This window comes from Pristiophorus japonicus, chromosome 8, assembly GCF_044704955.1.
Source record: "Pristiophorus japonicus isolate sPriJap1 chromosome 8, sPriJap1.hap1, whole genome shotgun sequence".
NCBI classification, from domain to species: domain Eukaryota; kingdom Metazoa; phylum Chordata; class Chondrichthyes; family Pristiophoridae; genus Pristiophorus; species Pristiophorus japonicus.
This window is the reverse complement of record NC_091984.1, coordinates 99591126-99610111: the sequence shown is the minus strand read 5'-3', so window position 1 is coordinate 99610111 and position 18986 is coordinate 99591126. Positions and strand designations below refer to the sequence as shown.

General features: G+C 46.2%; 2 protein-coding genes across 9 annotated transcripts in view; one reads left to right on the top strand and one right to left on the bottom strand.

Annotated features, from left to right (window-relative positions):
* The window catches only part of trmt1l (tRNA methyltransferase 1-like), a 155237-nt gene extending 137480 nt beyond the window's left edge, over nucleotides 1-17757 (bottom strand). For 2 of the 5 annotated variants that reach the window (XM_070887170.1, XM_070887171.1), the window contains exons 1-4: nucleotides 17449-17534; nucleotides 11894-12061; nucleotides 9752-9814; nucleotides 8610-8723 (exon numbers count right to left, since the gene is read on the bottom strand). In XM_070887170.1, the coding sequence (XP_070743271.1) occupies nucleotides 8610-8723; nucleotides 9752-9814; nucleotides 11894-12061; nucleotides 17449-17509 (406 nt within the window). In that variant the 5' untranslated portion in view covers nucleotides 17510-17534. Of the gene's footprint in view, nucleotides 1-8609; nucleotides 8724-9751; nucleotides 9815-11893; nucleotides 12062-17195; nucleotides 17346-17448; nucleotides 17535-17687 lie in introns of those variants that run through there. The other 3 variants (XM_070887172.1, XM_070887174.1, XM_070887175.1) reach the window with 3 other exon arrangements.
* The window catches only part of swt1 (SWT1 RNA endoribonuclease homolog), a 170491-nt gene continuing 169170 nt past the window's right edge, over nucleotides 17666-18986 (top strand). For 3 of the 4 annotated variants that reach the window (XM_070887169.1, XM_070887168.1, XM_070887166.1), the window contains exon 1: nucleotides 17666-17786. The gene's annotated coding sequence lies outside the window, so the exon portion shown is untranslated. Of the gene's footprint in view, nucleotides 17787-17825; nucleotides 18053-18986 lie in introns of those variants that run through there. The other variant, XM_070887167.1, reaches the window with a different exon arrangement.

Here is an 18986-nt window from a genome sequence, read left to right as displayed (position 1 = left end):
CTTTATCTCTCTCTGTCGGTGTGTAGCTCTCTCTCTCTCTCTCTGTCGGTGTGTAGCTCTCTCTCTCTCTCTCTCTGTCTCTCTCTCTCTCTCTCTCGCTCTCTCTGTCTCTCTCTCTCTCTCTCGGTGTGTAGCTCTCTCTGTGTCGCTCTCTCTCCGTCGATGTGTAGCTCTCTCTCTCTCTCTCTGTCGGTGTGTAGAGCTCTCTCTCTCTCTCTCTCTCGGTGTGTAGCTCTCTCTCTCTCTCTCTCTGTGTCGCTCTCTCTCTGTCGATGTGTAGCTCTCTTTCTCGCTCGGTGTATAGCTCTCACTCTCTGTCGGTGTGTAGCGCTCTCTCTCTCGGTGTGTCGTTCTCTCTCTCTTTCTCTCTCGGTGTATAGCTATCTCTCTCTCTCTCTGTCTGTGTATAGCTCTCTCTCTGTCGATGTGTAGCTCTCTCTCTCTCTGTCGGTGTGTAGCGCTCTCTCTCTCTCTCTGTGTAGCTCTCTCTCTCTCGCGCGGTGTATAGCTCTCACTCTCTCTCTCGCTCTCTCTCGGTGTATAGCGCTCTCTCTCTCTCTCTCTCTCTCTCTCTGTCGGTGTGTAGCTCTCTCTCTCTCTCTCTCTCTCTCTCTGTCGCTCTCTGTCGATGTGTAGCTCTCTCTCTCGCTCGGTGTGTAGTGCTCTCTCTCTCGCTCTGTGTATAGCTCTCACTCTCTCTCTCGGTGTGTAGCTCTCTCTCTCTTTCTCTCTCGGTGTATAGCTCTCTCTCTCTCGGTGTGTAGCTCTCTCTCTCTCTCTCTCTCTGTCGGTGTGTAGCTCTCTCTCTCTCTTTCTCTCTCTCTCTCTGTCGGTGTGTAGCTCTCTCTCTCTCTCTCTCTCTGTCGGTGTGTAGCTCTCTCTCTCTCGTTGTGTAGCTCTCGCTCTCTCTCTCGCTGTGTAGCTCTCTCTCTCTCTCTGTCGGTGTGTAGCTCTCTCTCTCTCGTTGTGTAGCTCTCGCTCTCTCTCTCGCTGTGTAGCTCTCTCTCTCTCTCTCTCTCTCTGTCGGTGTGTAGCTCTCTCTCTCTCTCTCTCGTTGTGTAGCTCTCGCTCTCTCTCTCGGTGTAGCTCTCTCTCTCTCTCTCTCTCTGTCGGTGTTAGCTCTCTTTCTCTGTCGGTGTGTAGCTCTCGCTCTCTCTCTGTCGGTGTGTAGCTCTCTCTCCCCGTCGGTGTGTAGCTCTCTCTCTCTCGCCGTCGGTGTTTAGCTCTCTCTCTCTCGCCGTCGGTGTGTAGCTCTCTCTCTGTCGGTGTGTAACTCTCTCTCTGTCGGTGTGTAGCTCTTTCTCTCTCTCTCTCTCTCTCTCTGTCGGTGTGTAGCTCTCCCTCTCCGGCGTTGTGTAGCTCGCTCCCAGTGTCAGTGTGCCACTTTCTCTCCCTCTGTTTAATGATCAGAGATTGAACTTGTTATGTATGCAACACCTTGTAACCAGCATTCTACTGCCAACAGAGGGCGCATGTGTTGGAGTCCCAAGGGATCCCAGCGTCCCTTGGGAGCACTGCATATAAGCAGCCCTCCCATGCTGTGCCAGCATTCTGGAGTCAGAATAAAGAGACTAAGGTCACACTTACTCAAGACTACAGTACTCAGTCACATTGTTTTATTTGAGACATAACAACTGGCGACGAGTAATAGATAACGAACCATTACGTGAAAATGCAGAGAACTGTTGGTATCCTGGAGAAATTCTCAGACGGTGACGATTGGGAGGCCTTCGTAGAGCGACTCAACCAATACTTCCCGGCCAACGAGCTGGAAGGGAATGAGAACGCTGCCAAACGAAGGGCGATCCTCCTCATCGTCTGTGGGGCAACAAGCTATGGCCTCATAAAGAATCATCTTGGTCCAGTGAAACCCACAACCAAATCGTATAAAGAACTGTGTACGCTGGTCCGGGAGCACCTAAATCCGAAGGAGAGCATTCTGATGGTAAGGTATCGATTTTATACATGTCAACGGTCTGAAGGCCAGGAAGTGGCGAGCTACGTCGCCGAATTAAGGCGCCTTGCAGGACATTGCGAATTCGGTGGATTCCTGGTGCAAATGTTAAGAGACTTTTTTGTGCTTGGCATTGGCCATGAGGTTATCCTTTGCAAATTATTGACTGTTGAAACACCGAACCTGAGCAAAGCCATAACGATAGCCCAGACATTTATGTTCACCAGCGATAACATCTAGCAAATTTTGCAGCATAAAGATGCATCGTCAAGTACTGCACACAAAGTAACGTCGTTTTCAGGCAGGAATACATATGGCAGAACGTACACGCCTGCAGCTGCACGACCTCAGATGACTCAGAGTCCGCCATCAAGTGTGAATGCGAGGCAGTTAACACCTTGTTGACGCTGCAGAGGTGATCATCGAGTCCATCAATGCTGCTTCAAACAACAACCGTGCAAAGGCTGTGAAACAATGGGACACCTCCAGCGAATGTGCAGACGAGCTGCAAACTACAACGTTGCAGAGGAAGACCAATCCATGGCAGATCAAACTGAACTAGAGACTCGAACCGAGGAGGCAGAAGTGTACGGGGTACACACCTTCACCACAATGTCCACCGATCAGGTTAAAAGTTGAACTGAACGGAATTCCAATATCCATGGAATTGGACACGAGTGCGAGTCAGTCTATCATGAGCAAAAAGGCCTTCGAGAGGCTGTGGTGCAACAAGGCACAAAGGCGCAAGCTGAGCCCTATTCATATCAAGCTGAGAACTTACACCAAAGAGCTGGTCCCTGTTATCGGCAGTGCAGCAGTAAAAGTCTATGATGGAGTGGTGCACGAACTACCACTATGGATTGTACCAGGAGATGGCCCCACACTGTTTGGCTGAAGCTGGCTGGGAAAAATCCGCTGGAACTGGGATGACATCCGAGCGCTTTCGTCCATCGACGACGCCTCATGCGCCCAGGTTTTGAGCAAGTTCCCGTCGTTGTTTGAGCCAGGCATCGGAACTTTCTTTGGGGCGAAGGTGCACATCCACTTGGTTCCCGGTACACGACCCAACCACCACAAGGCACGTGCGGTGCCATATATGATAGAAACATAGAAATTTACAGCGCAGAAGGTGGCCATTTCGGCACATCGTGTATGCGCCGGCCGACAAAGAGCCGCACGGACCATGATCAGCAGCCCTAAAGGTTACATATAAACCTATGAACAATGACGGAAAGGCAAAGAGCACCCAGCCTAACCAATCCGCCTCACACACTGCGACACCCCTTTTTCTGAAAACATCTACGCTCCACCCCAACCGGAGCCATGTGATCTCCTGGGAGAGGCAAAAGTCAGATAAAAATCCAGGCCAATTTAGGGAGAAAAAAATCTGGGAAAATTCCTCTCCGACCCATCCAGGCAATCAAAACTAGTCCAGGAGATCATCCTGGCCATATTCTATTCCCTGAAGTACTTACCATTATATCTGCGCTGTCCAACAAAAGGTCATCCAGTCTAATCCCAACTACCAGCTCTAGGTCCGTAACCCTGCAGGTTACTGCACTTCAAGTGCCATCCAACCATCTCTTAAAAGTGGTGAGGATTTCTGCATCCACCACTCTTCCAGGCAGCGAGTTCTAGATCCCCACAACCCTCTGCGTAAAGATACCCCCCCTCAAATACCCTCTAAACCTTCCAACCACCTTAAAACTATGCCCCCTCGTAATAGACCCCTCCCACCAATGGAAATAGACCCTTACTATCCACGATGTCCAGGCCCCTCAATATTTTGTACAGCTCAATGAGGTCTCCTCTCAAACTCCTCTCTTTCAATGAGAACAAACCCAGCCTATACAATCTGTCCTCATAACTAAGATTTTCCATTCCAGGCAACATCCTAGTAAATCTTCTCTGCACCCTCTCTAGTGCAATCACGTCCTATGAGAGAAAGTGGAGATCGAGCTGGACAGGCTGCAAAAAGAGGGCATCATCGTGCCAGTTGAGTTCAATGAGTGGGCCAGTCCGATTGTTCCGGTTCTCAAGGGTGATGGCATGTCAGAATTTGTGGGGACTATAAAGTAACGATTAACCATTTTTCGCTGCAGGACCAGTACCCGCTACTCAAGGCAGACGACCTATTTGCGACGCTGGCAGGAGGGAAGACGTTCACCAAGTTGGACCTGGCCTCGGCCTACATGACGCAGGAGCTGGCGGAATCTTCGAAAGGCCTCACCTGCATCAACTCGCACAAAGGTCTGTTCATCTACAATAGATGCCCCTTTGGGATTTGATCGGCCGCGGCTATTTTTCAAAAGAAACATGAAGAGTCTGCTCAAGTCGGTTCCGCGAACCGTGGTTTTCCAGGACGACATATTGATCACAGGTCGGGACACCATCGAACACTTGCAGAACCTGAAAGAGGTTCTAAGTCGGCTAGTTTGCGTGGGACTCAGGTTGAAATGCTTGAAGTATGTTTTCCTGGTGCCACAGGTCGAGTTCTAAGGGAGAAGAGAAGAATCGCGGCAGACGGCATCAGACCCACCGACGCCAAGACGGAGGCCATCAAGAACGCGCCGAGACCACAGAACGTGACGGAGCTGCGGTCGTTCCTGGGACTCCTCAATTATTTTGGAAATTTCCTACCCGGGTTAAGCACCTTGCTAGAACCTCTACATGTGTTGCTACGCAAGGGAGACGACTGGGTATGGGAAAATCACAAGAGACTGCTTTTGAGAAAGCCAGAAATCTGTTATGTTCCAACAAACTGCTTGCTTGGTATGACCCATGTAAAAGTTTAATGCTAGCTTGTGATGTGTCTTCGTACGGGGTCAGGTGTGTGTTACAACAAGCAAACGAATCGGGAACATTGCAACCTGTCGCTTATGCGTCCAGGAGTTTGTCCAAGGCTGAAAGGGCCTACAGCATGATTGAAAAAGAAGCTCTGGCATGCGTTTACGGGGTGAAAAAAATGCACCAGTATCTGTTTGGGCTTAAGTTCGAGTTAGAAACTGACCATAAGCTGCTCATATCGTTATGAGAGAGCAAAGATATTAATACCAATGCCTCTGCTCGCATCCAAAGATGGGCACTCACGCTGTCTGCATATAACTATGTAATTCGCCACAGGCCAGGCACAGAGAACTGCGCTGATGCTCTCAGTCGACTACCATTGCCTGCCACCAAGGTGGAAATGACACAGCCTGCAGACTTGCTCTTGGTGATGGAAGCTTTTGAAAACAAAAAATCACACGTTAAGGCCCGCTAGATCAGGACCTGGACCAGCCAGGATCCTTTACTGTCCCTTGTAAAAAACTGTGTCCTCCACGGGAGCTGGTCCAGCATCCCAGCGGAGATGCATGAAGAGATCAAGCCGTTCCAGCGGCGCAAAGACGAAATATCCATACAGGCGGACTGTCTTTTGTGAGGTAATCGCATGGTTTTGCCTAAGAAAGGCAGGGAAACTTTCATACGCGACCTACACAGTCCCCACCCAGGCATAGTAATGATGAAAGCTATAGCCAGATCTCATGTGTGGTGACCCGGCATCGACTCAGATTTGGAGTCTTGAGTGCACCAATGCAACACTTGCTCTCAACTGAGCAATGCACCCAGGGAGGCACCGCCAAGTTTGTGGTCATGGCCCTCCAAACCGTGGTCTAGGATCCACGTTGACTTCGCTGGCCCATTTCGAGGTAAAATGTTTTTGGTTGTTGTGGATCCTTATTCAAAGTGGATTGACTGTGTAATAATGTCTGTAAGCACATCCACAAGGACGTCAGCGACAATGGGCCATGCTTCACCAGCGCTGAATTCAAGGAATTCATGATCCGCAATGGGATCAAGCACGTCACATCTGCCCCGTTTAAGCCCGCATCTAACGGCCAGTCCAAACCATCAAGCAAAGCTTGAAACGCGTGTCGGAAGGCTCCCTGCAGACCCACCTCTCCAGAGTACTGCTCAGCTACCGCACAAGACCCCACTTGCTCACCGGAGTTCCTCCTGCTGAACTGCTCATGAAAAGGGCACTCAAAACAAGGCTCTCTCTAGTCCACCCTGATCTCCATGATCATGTCGAGGGCAGGTGGCATAACCAAAGCATGTACCACGATCGCGCAAATTTGTCACGCGACATTGAAGTCAATGACCCTGTATTTGTACTCAACTATGGATACGGTCCCAAAAGGCTTGCTGGCATTGTCGTAGCCAAAGAAGGGAGTAGGGTGTTTGAGGTCAAATTTGCAAATGGACTTTGTTATGACTCAAATAAAGCAATGTGACTGAGTACTGTAGACTTGAGTAAGTGTGACCTTAGTCTTTTTATTCTGACTCCAGAGTGCTGGCACAGCATGGGAGGCGTGCTTATATGCAGTGCTTCCAAGAAATGCTGAGATCAATTGGGACTCCAACAGATGCGCCCTCTGGTGGCGGTAGAATGCTGGTTACAAACTTAGTTTCCCAGACAGCCACAAGCAACCTGAAGAGGACACTACCAACTTCGACCCGCTGATACACACACAAGTGGCAACGGACATCATGGTTGACCACAAAGGTGAACTCATCATCCCCAGCAACCCAGCAAGGCCAGCTGCGCAACAGCCCAGCGAAGGCTCAGCCAACTCACCTGCACCGGTGTTTGTACCGAGACGATCGACTAGGGAGCAGAAAGCCCCAGATCGTCTCACCCTGTAAATAAGGCTTTGGGGGTGGGGGGGGGAGCGGGAAGTGATGTTATGTATGCAACACCTTGTAACCAACATTCTACCGCCACCAGAGGGCACATCTGTTGGAGTCCCAAGGGATCCCAGCATCCCTTGGGAGCACTGCTTATAAGCAGGCCTCCCATGCTGTGCCAGCACTCTGGGTCAGACTGAAGAGATTAAGGTCATACTTACTCAAGTCTACAGTACTCAGTCACATTGCTTCATTTGAGACAGAACAGAACTGACTGGATGTTTTTCGGCTAAATGTGCAATAAATAATGGGATTCTGTCTTGAAATCAGCCTGAAGTAGAAATTCCGGAAGTGACATGAAACAGTTGCACAGTTCGAAACGCGATGATATTGGTGCAGAATTTCTTGAATGGTTGAAGGCAGCATCTGATAAAATTCTCTTCAGAATTTAGAACAAATTTTATTGGAACCAAGATGTCAAAATTGCAGGAAAAATCAGGTTTTGCAATCTCTGTACAGTCAACTTCGGATGAATCATGAGATGGAAGAATATTCTTGCCATAATTCATGAAGTAGCCCCAGAAATGACAAATGAATGGGTTTCATCAACTCTACCTGCATTATTTCAAAAGTGCTCGCCTTATTTATGATGCTTCCGACCTCGATGAAGAGGAACCTCTCTGGAAGCTTCTGGGAGGAGGTGCTGGGGAAGTCTCATCTTTTGTGGCAGGAAGTGCGTTGGTGGGAAGCAGGCAATATGCTTGCCAATATGGATGGATTGGAGAAGCTGCTTCTTCTGTTCATCAGTAAAAGAGAGCTGCCAAGGTGCGTCAAAAATTTTCAACACTTCCCTGGAGGAATAATACATCATCTCAATCCGCGATCTTGGATGACTTCTACAGTTTTTGAGGACTGCATTCAATCTCTAGATAGACAACTTCAACCTCAGCGTAGGTGCATGCAAATCATTATGGATAATTGTCATGTGCGTTCTGAAATTTCAGGCCGAACGAATGTGGCATTGTCTCATGTTCCAAAGAATACCACTTCTAACCTTCGGCCGATGGACGGTGAAATTATCGAGCTTTGCAAGGGTTATTCTGCATAGTAAAAGACTAGTTTCTTATGAATTGATGACGAAACTCTCGAACAGTTTGCTGGATGCTGTTATTTTGTTGGTAGAAGTTGGTATGTCATGACTCAGAGAAAATTTGTGAATGGCATTAGCGAAGCGGGTATGCTCGAAGAAATTGAAGCTGACCCTAAACTGCAGAGCGCTTCGGAGCGACTTCAGTGAGCAGGACCGATGCCTGCTGATGTTCCTCAGTCTGATCGCAGTTGATGACACTTTGAACACCCCAAGCTCTATTGAGGCTTTCAACCGACCCAAGTCACGATTATGAAATTAGTGAGGATAGCCAGGATTTTGAAGATGATGACATGACATTGCCCCTGATCTTCCAACTTCAGCAACCTGTCTCAAGGTGCTGACATTCAATATTATATGCATTGCTCATCTAGCTTGTTTTGACTCAAAAATGTTGACAAGTCTTGCAAAAATTGAAGAAGCAATCGCTCGTGATTCAATTTTGAAGATAAAATAATCCAAAATAACATAGTTCAAAATAAATAGCCCTTATTATAGTTAAATTGAAGTAAAATATTAGATTTATTCACGCTTTGTTTCCTTATCTAAAATTGTAAAATTAGACAGTCTGGAAGTGTTTATAAGGAAAGTTCCCTTCTTGTTATAGTACGTATAAATGTTATAATTGGTCCAACAGAGTATAACGTTAAGCAGCTTCAAATCTATTACGATTCCTGGGAAGTCCTGGCAACATGATACAGCCGAAATATTCCTTCAAAACATGTCAGCAATGGCTGTTTTGGCATTTGCATCTTTTTGAACTTTGCACTCATTTCCCAATCAACTCGATAAATGATAAATAGGTCTTGTCTGCTGTGATGAGGTACAAAAAACATTTACCTTCAAATTCTATCGACACTTTCCAATGCAGATGTTGCAAATGCCTTCGCAGCTTGTGACTATAGTTGGGTTTGAACTTTTCTTCTGGACACAAAGGACAGGTCTTCTTACCAGCTGAGGAAACATATAAAACATATCGGCAATAGTGGTTGCTCAACAGCGAATCAAAAAGTAAAAATATAGGAAAAACAAAATTGAAATGTAGACTGCAACAATGAAATTTGATTTTAATACCAAATTCCTGTACTCTTCGCTATTTCTGCAGTTAACACAAACTACTTCAAAAAAGTGAGAAGGCGCCAAAAAATCAGCAGAATTTATTTAATGCTAAGAAGCTCTTAGTCCTGCATTTGACTTCCCAGTGACTTTAGCAGACTAACTTTTACAAGTTGATCACATGAATAAGGAGTGGTTTCAATACAAATATGCTTTTTAGTTGTTAAAAAAACTTAACATCTTGCCCGAATGATGCACTTGACTTGATATGTCAAATGCATAACTGCCATTTTAGTTAACATATTGAATAAAAATGCAGAATCAGCCAGCTTCATAACAGTGCATTGGTGCACAATGATGGGACATAAGCTTCACTTCTGAATTGGCATGAGCCAGTTGCTAATCTCAAATCAACTACTAAAGTGTCTTAATAAAGGCAAATCACATCCTAGGAGATGAAGAGCGGGAGGAAACTGTCACACAAGAAACCAGTGCTCTCACACATCCTCATGTCTTTGGCAGAAAGTAGGGAATGGGTTACTGTTCCCTGCTCCCCTATTTTTAGTTTGGATACCAGGGTACTTAGCAAAGGGGAGAGAGAGAGAAAAACAGCAGCACCAACAAATGAGTGGGGCATATATAGTCTAAAATAAACTTTTGATAACACATCCCATCATCTCTGAGTAATGGATTCCTAAAGTACTTTGCTCCAAGTGACACATAGTGCCATCGTTTTTATGGGCATGCTGCTATCAGGTGTATTGTTTGTTGCAGATAATCAAAAAAAATGATTTCAATGGGTGGGTTTGTAAATCAAGCAGGCATTTTATTTCCAAATATTCACTCTGAGCAGCAAACCTCTGCTCTGTATTGTATTGGATGAAACTTTTTCTCTGCAGCTCTTGAATGTTTGGCCTACCACTCACCTCCTTCAATATCTATAAGATTCTTCAGGTCCATCAGAGACTGTTGAATTGAAATGTGTCTCTCTGTGGGGGGAAAACATGTATTTCAGTGTGCTGGAAACAATAATTAAATGTTTTTTTCTCTAATATACAGTATATTGCATTGTAAAAATAGTCAATGTATGTAATGTATTACGTATGCATGCAAGCACAGCTTTGTTACTGAATGTAAGAATTTGGCAAAAACATACTTTTGGACTTAAGTTTTGGACATTGCTTGGACATATTTTCTGTTACTGCAGAGGAGCAGAGCAGCCTGACTTGGGACAGGTCCATACATGTTCCACAGGAATACTCATCAGGTGGACAGGAATGAATCAATGGCTGAAATGGCAGGAATAATTGATGGACAGGCTGTGTGTCACGCAATCGGTGAGAGATCAAGCAGATTGGTCGGTGCTCAGGACACAAAGGGAAGCTATTCGACCACACAGACTTGTTGGAGCCTTATCGAGGAAACAGCCAGTAACAAAGGAACAGGCTGAGGACATTGATTTTGCTCTTTCAGTTGTATTGCCTCAGGCGAAAGGACAATTGAGAAGAAGCATTTTGCAGGTATAAGAGTGGCAGTTTGCAGCCATCTCTCTCTCTCTCTCTCCCCTCCCCTCTTCTATGCCTGCTTGCATTGTTCAATGGACAGGACTGTGTGCTCTACGGGCTGTTCCCAGGGACACACACCGAGACAGACATCACCTGCTGCTGGAGGGCCATCAATTCGGTCAAAGACGCTCTTTGGTCTTGCCGAAACTTGTTGGTTTTCCAGAGCAAGGAGATGTCCACGTCTGCGTGTTGCAGACTGGCGCAATCCAAGATCCAGGATTACGTGCTGAGGGACGCACTTAAAATTGGTGCAGTCACCGCAAAGGCACGATGGGGAAGGGCCACAGTTTGAAGCCCTTCTGCCACGGAAAACCCGGGGGCAGGAATCAGTACAAAACCCTCCTCGGGCTGTATTTGTAATTTACTTTTTGTGTACATGGAGCACCATGATCTGTAAGCACCTATGTAGTGCCATGTACAATGCAAGGTCTGTTGTGAAATGCATGTTGAAAAGAAAAAATGTAAATGTACCGTCACCCATTACGTGTACTGTATAGTGACACATGTAATGTAATTTGTTTGAATGTACTACAATGTATCCCGTATTGGACCGAATTGCACTTGAACTGGAAAACAAGGAAATGTAACGAACGGAACTGCCGTCAGCACCCAAATAATAGTGTATGGGATTGCTGACCGCAGCTAAATGTATTGAAATGCCTTTGAATGTACTGTGCAGATTTTTTTATGAATAAAGTATATTTTGAAATTTAAAAAAAAGTTCAATGGACAAGGACTGAGCATTCTGTCTGGGACGGAGAGAAGAAACACCATCTACGAGCAAAGGGAGCCTCGCTATTTCGTCTGGGAAGATGACCTTGAGACTGCATTGGTACAGAACCAAAAGATACGCCTCATTGGGAGAAGCAGCGAGTAAGCAGATGGATAATTGGTGAGCATTTATCCCAGCCCACACATCTTTAAGACCACCGCATAGTGTCGTGTGTCCCAACCAAGCACAGATCCTAAGTGTCCGCACAATTCTGTTGGACAGATTTCGGAGGTGCACTTTTGAATCCGAGCAGGGGTGTTTTAGACATGGGTATTTCACATTAGGGGCCTGTTCAGATGGACCAGGGTTGTGTGTTGTACTGTGTTTGTTTTACACCACCAGGGTGTGTTTTTACTGGGTGCAGGTGTGTGCTTTAACTTGAATAAAAGCATTGTGACGGTTGAGACCGAAAGATCTGGCTGTAACTGTATTTCTGTTCACCACTATAATTCCAGTGTCTAGAACTGTTGTAAGGGGGATGATTCGAAACCACCAAGGGCAAAATCACTGACAGGAAATATGAGTCCTTTTCCATTGCTTCCACCGAAAACGGGGAGGGGGGGAAGAAGGGACGGGCACAAGGAAAAAGAGAGAGAATGTGGGGGGGGGGGGGGGGGAGGAAGCACCAGGTGGGAAAGGACTGGGCTCAGCTGACTCTAAGTTGTCTTTTTAACTGAGGTAGATGTGAATGTTTCTGGGGGGAGGTTTTGCTTTTCTCCCTCTAAACATACCTGCTGTTCCAGTTGCTGTAGTTAGATCCATTGTTTCAGAAAAGGTTTCATGCTGTACATCGGGGGTGGTTGCTGTACTAAAGTTTTGTTGAGTTGAATCAGTCTCAGATTGCAAGTCAACAATGACACTTCCAACATCGCCAACATCGTCATTCTCAAAACTGAAAGCTGAAATATATAAGAAAGGATTGACCAGGAGAACAGCAAAGTTTTGAAACTTTAAAAAAATCCACTTCTTCCAATGCCAGTTAAAGAATTACTCCCCCTCTCCCCAGAAAAAACAAAACAAAAACAGAAAGTCAGAAATCCATAGTATAGCAGCTTCTGAAAGAGGATAATGGGTTAATATTTTGTACATCTGATGCAGAGTTACAACAGAAACATTAATGTTGTCATTAGATATAGTGAACTGATCACTAAATGAAAACTTTCACTGAAGCTAACATATTGTGTAAAATGTTTTGTGTCTGCTACTTTTAAATCATTACCTCAACTGCAGCCAACTATCACAGACCCTATACCAACCAGTCCAACTACATTTCCAAGTTTTCTACAGCTCGAAATGCTCTCGCTGGACAAGTTTGGTCATACTGTTGGGTGTATTCTCTACATTTTAAGTCACAAACCTACTCATGCCTTCTTCTAGTCACTCTGGAAACGTTCCTACCCCAAGCGCTCTCAAGCCATGGTTGTTTCCCACCTGCCTAGAGACACCTTTCTTCCCCTTGGGAATCTTAAACCACGTCTCTTTCCTCACCCCCAGCCCCACCTTCACCACCCCCAGCCATTTGCTACAGTCTACCTGCTTCCAGTGCTCCAGTCTCATATTCTCTCTTCACCTCCACGGTGCTTTGCATCTCAGGCTGGGCCTGTGTCTGCTCCACTCTTTCAGATGATTTGCATTTATCGTATCGGAATCATTTATCTGCAGTCCACTTCCCTTCATTTAAATTAGCTGATAATTCAAAATCTTTTAGGCCAGAAACCAACATTGAATTTTCAGTCGGCTGCATTTGGTATTTAGATCATTTATAAAATTGATCTAATGGCCGTTTATAAAATGATTCTGAACATTGGGTATTTATAAATGCTATGATAGGTTATTATGATAGCCAAGATATACGGGAAGAAGCTGCAAGCAAGATCAAGAGCAATCTCAGGGGAGAAGAGCTGAGAGAGAAAGCGAGGCAAAGACTGTTAACTGTTGCAGCAAAGAGGCAGCGAAGTGGGACGTCATCAAGGTCCAGGTCGGTGATTGGAGCGTGGGCAGATACAGCAGGAGCGGCAAGGTTGGGGCGAAGGAGAGGCGAGAGACTGTAGAGGGACGTGATCGGGGTCCAGGAGAGGCGTGAGTTTGGGGCCAGAAGAGGCGAGGGGCCAGGGGCAGCACGGGCCAGTCCACACTGCGATATGTGTGCGCGCTAGGACCGTGCAGCAGAGCAGGTCTCTAGTCGTCTTGAATAACCCTCGCCACTGGAACAAGACCTGGATCGGTCAAGCCCATGTGGTGGCTGGTGTGCAATGGCCACCCCACGTTAAAAAAATCCACGCAGAGACATCTTCCACCCTTCAGGGTGTAGTTCAGGACCTGGAATATTAGGTCCTTCATTGAAACACCTGTGATCTCATCCTTTTTTTGGCATAGAAACAAGTCATCCACGTTTCGAGGGACTGCTGATGATGATGATAGGCTTTTACCTTTGGTTGTTTCTAAACAATCCTTAATATTAGAATCCTCTGCTATTGGATTGGTCACAGGCAAATGTGAACATAAAATGGGCATGTCTCTCCCTCCCGGTACAACTGTCTCATCATCCGCCCTCTCATTTTTGACCTCCTTTTGTTTGTATTTCCATTCTTTCTTTCTATTTCTGTCTGTCTAAGAACAGGTCAACTTAAAATCCAAGTAACAATAAATAAAATTGTTACCCCTGGTCTCAGTTAACAAAAACGCTTAAGCAACCTTGACAGACTTGGCAATTTTTTTTTGGATTGAACAAAATAGCTTCTGAGCGGTTGACAGCAGCGCACAAGTAGTCTACCAAAACTATTCCTAACAAAAGCAGGGTGAAAAATAAAACTGAGGACAGGCGGAAAAAGAGGTCAAGCAAAATGTTTCATTGTTTTCTATTCTAGATCCATTAGGTATTTGTATAAAATTTGATCATCTATTGGTTGCCTAGAAGCAATTTATTGTAATAAGCTATTCCATCATGTCCCACAGACCTGATTGATCTGTTGTAACTATGGGATTTAAAGGGAGATGGGGGGGAAGTACAAGCGGCCAGAATCAGAGGAACAGACAGTTGGGGGATGGGGGCTGACTGGATATAATAATAATCATCATCATCATCATAGGCAGTCCCTCGAATCGAGGATGACTTGTTTCCACGTCAAAAAGTTCACAGGTGTTTCAATGAAGGACCTAAAATTCCAGGTCCCTAACTAAATCTTTAAGGGTGGAAGATGCCTGTGCGTGGATTTTTTTTTAACGTGTGGTGACCGTTGCACACCAACCACCACATGGGCTTGACAGAGCTAGGTCTTGGTCGAGTAGTAAGGATTAACCAAGACAACTGGAGACCAGCTCTGCTGCACGGACCTAGTACGCACACATATTGCAGTGTGGGCTGACTCGTGCTACCATAAAGAGATAAAGAAAGATTTGCATTTATATAGCACCTTTCATGACCACTGGATGTCCCATACAGATGAAGTACTTTTTGACATGTAGTCACTGTTGTAATGATAGGAAGGGATTAGACCAGAAATTAATTTAAACACAACGATGAGAATTTTAAATTGGATGCATTGGGGGCCTGGGAGGCAATATAGGTTAGCAAGGCCAGGAGTAATGAATAAGCAGAACTTAGTGCAGGATATGATACATACATCAATGTTTTTTGGATGTGCTGAAGTTTACGGAGGGTTTAGAATGGGAGGCCAACCAGGAGAACATTACAATAGTTGAGTCTGGAGGTGACAAAGGCATGAATGATGGCTGCAGCAAGGATGAAACGCGGGTGATATTGTGGAGGTGGAAGAGTTGCCTTTGTGATGGAGAGGATGTGGAGGTGGAAGCTCAACTTAGGATTGCATAGGATGCCAAGATTGTGTCGAGTCTAGTTCAATCTGCGATAATGGTCGGGGTGGGGATGGAATCTATGGCAAGGGTACGGAGTTTGTGGGAGGGGCCAAACATATGGCTTTAGTCTAACCAATATTTAACAGGACGAAATTGCAGCTCATCCAGACTGACACCAAAGAAGCAGTGAAGAGGTTGTGAGAGGTGGTGAAGAGGTAGAGCGAGGTGTCGTCAGTATATAATACAAAGCTTTCCCCGTGTCTTTGGATGATATTGCCAGGGGACAACCTGCAGATGAGCAAGGGGAGTGGACCATGGTTAGATCCTTGAGGGACTCTAGTCGTGAGAATGCAGGGGTGGGAAGTGAGACCATTGTTGGAGATGCTTTGGCTATGATTAGATAGCTAAGAGTGGAACCAAGCAAAGGTAGTCCCACTGGGCTGGACATGGAGGAGGTGTATTGGAGGAGGAGAATATGGAAAGGCTGGCGAAAGGTTGAGGAGAGAAAATGCACATAGTTATAGTCATAAAGGATATAATTTGTGATTTTGATTAAAGCTGGGGCAGAAATCTGATTGGAGATATTTAAACATGGCGTTACGGAAAAGATGGGCACAAATTTGGGAGAACATAAGAACATAAGAAATAGGAGCAGGAGTAGGCCATACAGCCCCTCGAGCTGCTCCGCCATTTAATACGATCATGGCGGATCCGATCATGGACTCAGATCCACTTCCCTGCCTGCTGCCCATAACCCCTTATTGATTAAGAAACTGTCTATCTCTGTCTTAAATTTATTCAATGACCCAGCTTCCACACCTCTCTGAGGCAGCGAATTCCACAGATTTATAACCCTCAGAAGAAATTCCTCCTCATCTCAGTTTTAAATGGGTGGCCCCTTATTCTAAGATTTTGCCCCCTAGTTCTAGTCTCCCCTATCAGTGGGAACATCCTCTCTGCATCCACCTTGTCAAGGTGAAGACGACATGACATTCTAGGGCTTGAGAGGAAAGGAAGGTTGGAGATGGGCAGTAGTTTGCAAGGACAGAGGGGTCAAGGATTTTTTTTCTGTATGTCGGGGGGGGGGGGGGGGGCGGTGGGGGAGTGGGTGAGTTGAGATACAGCTCAATCTTAGTGATAAAGAAATCCACCAGCTCCTCGAAATTGTTGATGGAAGTGAAGGTGGATGGGGGAGGGAAGACAGGTTTAAGGATATGCTTGGTACGGGCGAAAAGAAGCCACAGGTTATCTTTGCTCTCCAAGATAATCGTGGAGTAGTGGCGGTTTTGGCAAAGGAAAGTGTGGCCTAGTTGCGGTGCATGGTAAGTGGTCAGTTACAGCCAGGCTGCACATATATTTACTGCTGGGTTCAACCTCTCAGCTGGTGTGTACCAAAACCTGTTGTACTACTCAAGCATAAATGTGTGAGTGAGGTACACACAGGTCATGCTTGTGGCACAAATATAGAAACTGCTCATTGTTATCAAAATCCACTTCCCTACTCCGTGCCACCATACCACTATCCCCACTTGTTCAGAGCTCAAATTCAGTTAACGATCCTCTCTGCCATAACCTGCTGGAGTGATGTGATAATTTTGAAGGTCATCAGATGTTTGGAAACCCAAATCTATTTCCAGATCTAATGAGAGCAAAAGGTGTGCAAGACTTGATGAAATAAAAGAGACAGAACTGAAAACTGTGTAGAGTGGGAGACCTACAAAAATGCAAAAGGCATACAGACAATATGAGAAGTACCCAAACAAATATGCAGGAGAGGAGAGCCTTACACAAAAGGGAAAGATACAAAGAGTTATAGATAACAAAGAGAAAGTTGAAGACAAAAGCAGATGAAGGGCAGGGGGAAATTAGACTTGGGATATAAAATAGGCAGAATCATATCAGTCGCCCATTATACACGCCGCCCAATATTCAGTTCTATTGACTTCAATAGAACTGTTCTAGAACAGGCGCTAAAAGCAATTGTCCCTGTTCTGCGTCTCTGCCCAAATCCATTTAACCCTCAAAAAGAGTTACAGAAGTATAATGTTGTAAAAAGAGGTGCCAGTGAGTAATGGAACAGAGGATCAACTATTTTAAAATGTCAAAAAATGGCATTTAAATTTGTCATCTCGTAAATGTCTAAAATTTTGGAGCATAAAAACATATGCATGAATTTAATGAGAGGCATTAGCTAATTTGAACCAATGCCCATCTTACATTCCTCCTAGCTGGACTCCCTCTCTATGAACTTTGATGTTCCTCTGATGGAGAGCTACCTCCACACCTGCCTCTAGTCTCCGTCACCAGGATCAGGCCCTCAGACGGAGCTCTGCGGTCAGGCCCTCAAACGAACTCCATCACAGCTACCTGAAAATAAAAACACTGTGAAAGAATTTTACAGCCCCTCCCTCTCAAGCAATTAACTCGAAACCCAGGTATAGTCAGATAAATGAGTCCTCGAGCCTCTCACTTATATTCCTGCTTGAGGCAGTGTCCTCCTGGTGCAGCTCCCCTGCCTGCTGCTCCGCCATATTACCAACCGTGACGTTCGAGAAACGGGAGGGGGGGCTGAAGGAAGGGTCAGCACTGCGCTTGCGCATCCCCTGCAGCGCATCCTGGGAATTGTAGGCCGTACGATTCTTGGGGGCGGAAAGTACCCGGAGGTACTCTAACTCCCAGAATGCCTGACGGCGCTGTACAGTTTATCACCTGAGAACAGCAGCGTTTCATTTCAAACAAAAACACCCCGAATCGTCACACCGAGAAGGCGAAGTGTGTGTTTGTGTGCGCGCGCTTCATCTCTTTGTAGTGAGTATAAATGTTGGTCATCGTTTCTTAGGTAGAGTTGCAGTCGGCGTCGCTCTGTGTTTGTTGAGTTGGCGGAGGCCTTGCTGTCCCGTGGTGCTGGATTACACCTGATGTCGTCTCCGTGCCGGGGGAGACGGCTGGGCATGCGCACGAACAACCCCAGGGTGGCGCCGGGCGCGTTAATCCTGGCACCTCGTGCAATGTGAAACCCGGGGAAGCGACTTGCAATTGATTTCACGCAGAAAACGCTGGGAAACACTCAGCAGGTCGGGACAACACGCACATCATCATCATAGTCAGTCCCTCGAACGAGGATGACTTGCTTCCACGAGTTCACAGATGTTTCAATGAAAGACCCGATGTTTCAGTCCTGAACTCCAATTGAGGGGGTGGACGATGTCTGTGCGTGGATTTTTTTTCTACACACCTGAAGCGTGCACGCGTGTTCTCAACAGATGCCACCTGGCCTGCTGTTTCCAGCGCTTGTTTTATATGTCAGCTCCGTTGGGTGGGCCACATCATCCGCAAGCCCGACACGAGACTCCTAAAGCAAGCGCTCTACTCAGAACTCCTACAAGGCAAGTGAGCCCCAGGTGGGCAGAGGACACGTTTCAAGGACGCCCTCAAAGCCTCCTTGATAAAGTGCAACATCCCCACCGGCACCTGGGAATCCCAAGACCGCCCTAAGCATCCGTAAGGCGTTGAGCACCTCGAGTCTTGTTGCCGAGTGCATGCAGAAATCAAACACAGACAATGGAAGGATCGTGTGGCAAACCAGACTCCCCACCCACCCTTTCCTTCAACCACTGTCTGTCCCACTTATGGCAGAGACTGTAATTCCTGTATTGGACTATACTGTCACCTGAGAACTCACGTTTAGAGTGGAAGCAAGTCTTCCTTGATTTTGACGGACTGCCTATGATGATATATATATGATTTCCGGCAGCTGCACTATTTTGCTTTTTTACAATGCATTTAAGTTACTGCCCATGTATAAACATGTAAAATTTAACAGGACAAGTGATGTGGTTGGGAATTTTATATAGGGGGAGAGCATGCTGAGCAGGCCACCAGAGCACAATTATTGTTTAATAACCCAGTAACAAATTACAGCAGCTGGCATTGAGAGCAGGAGAGGCTGGCCCAGCACTGGACCCAGGAGTGCGGCCCGGGAGTGGGGCTGGCTGTCTCCCACCGGGG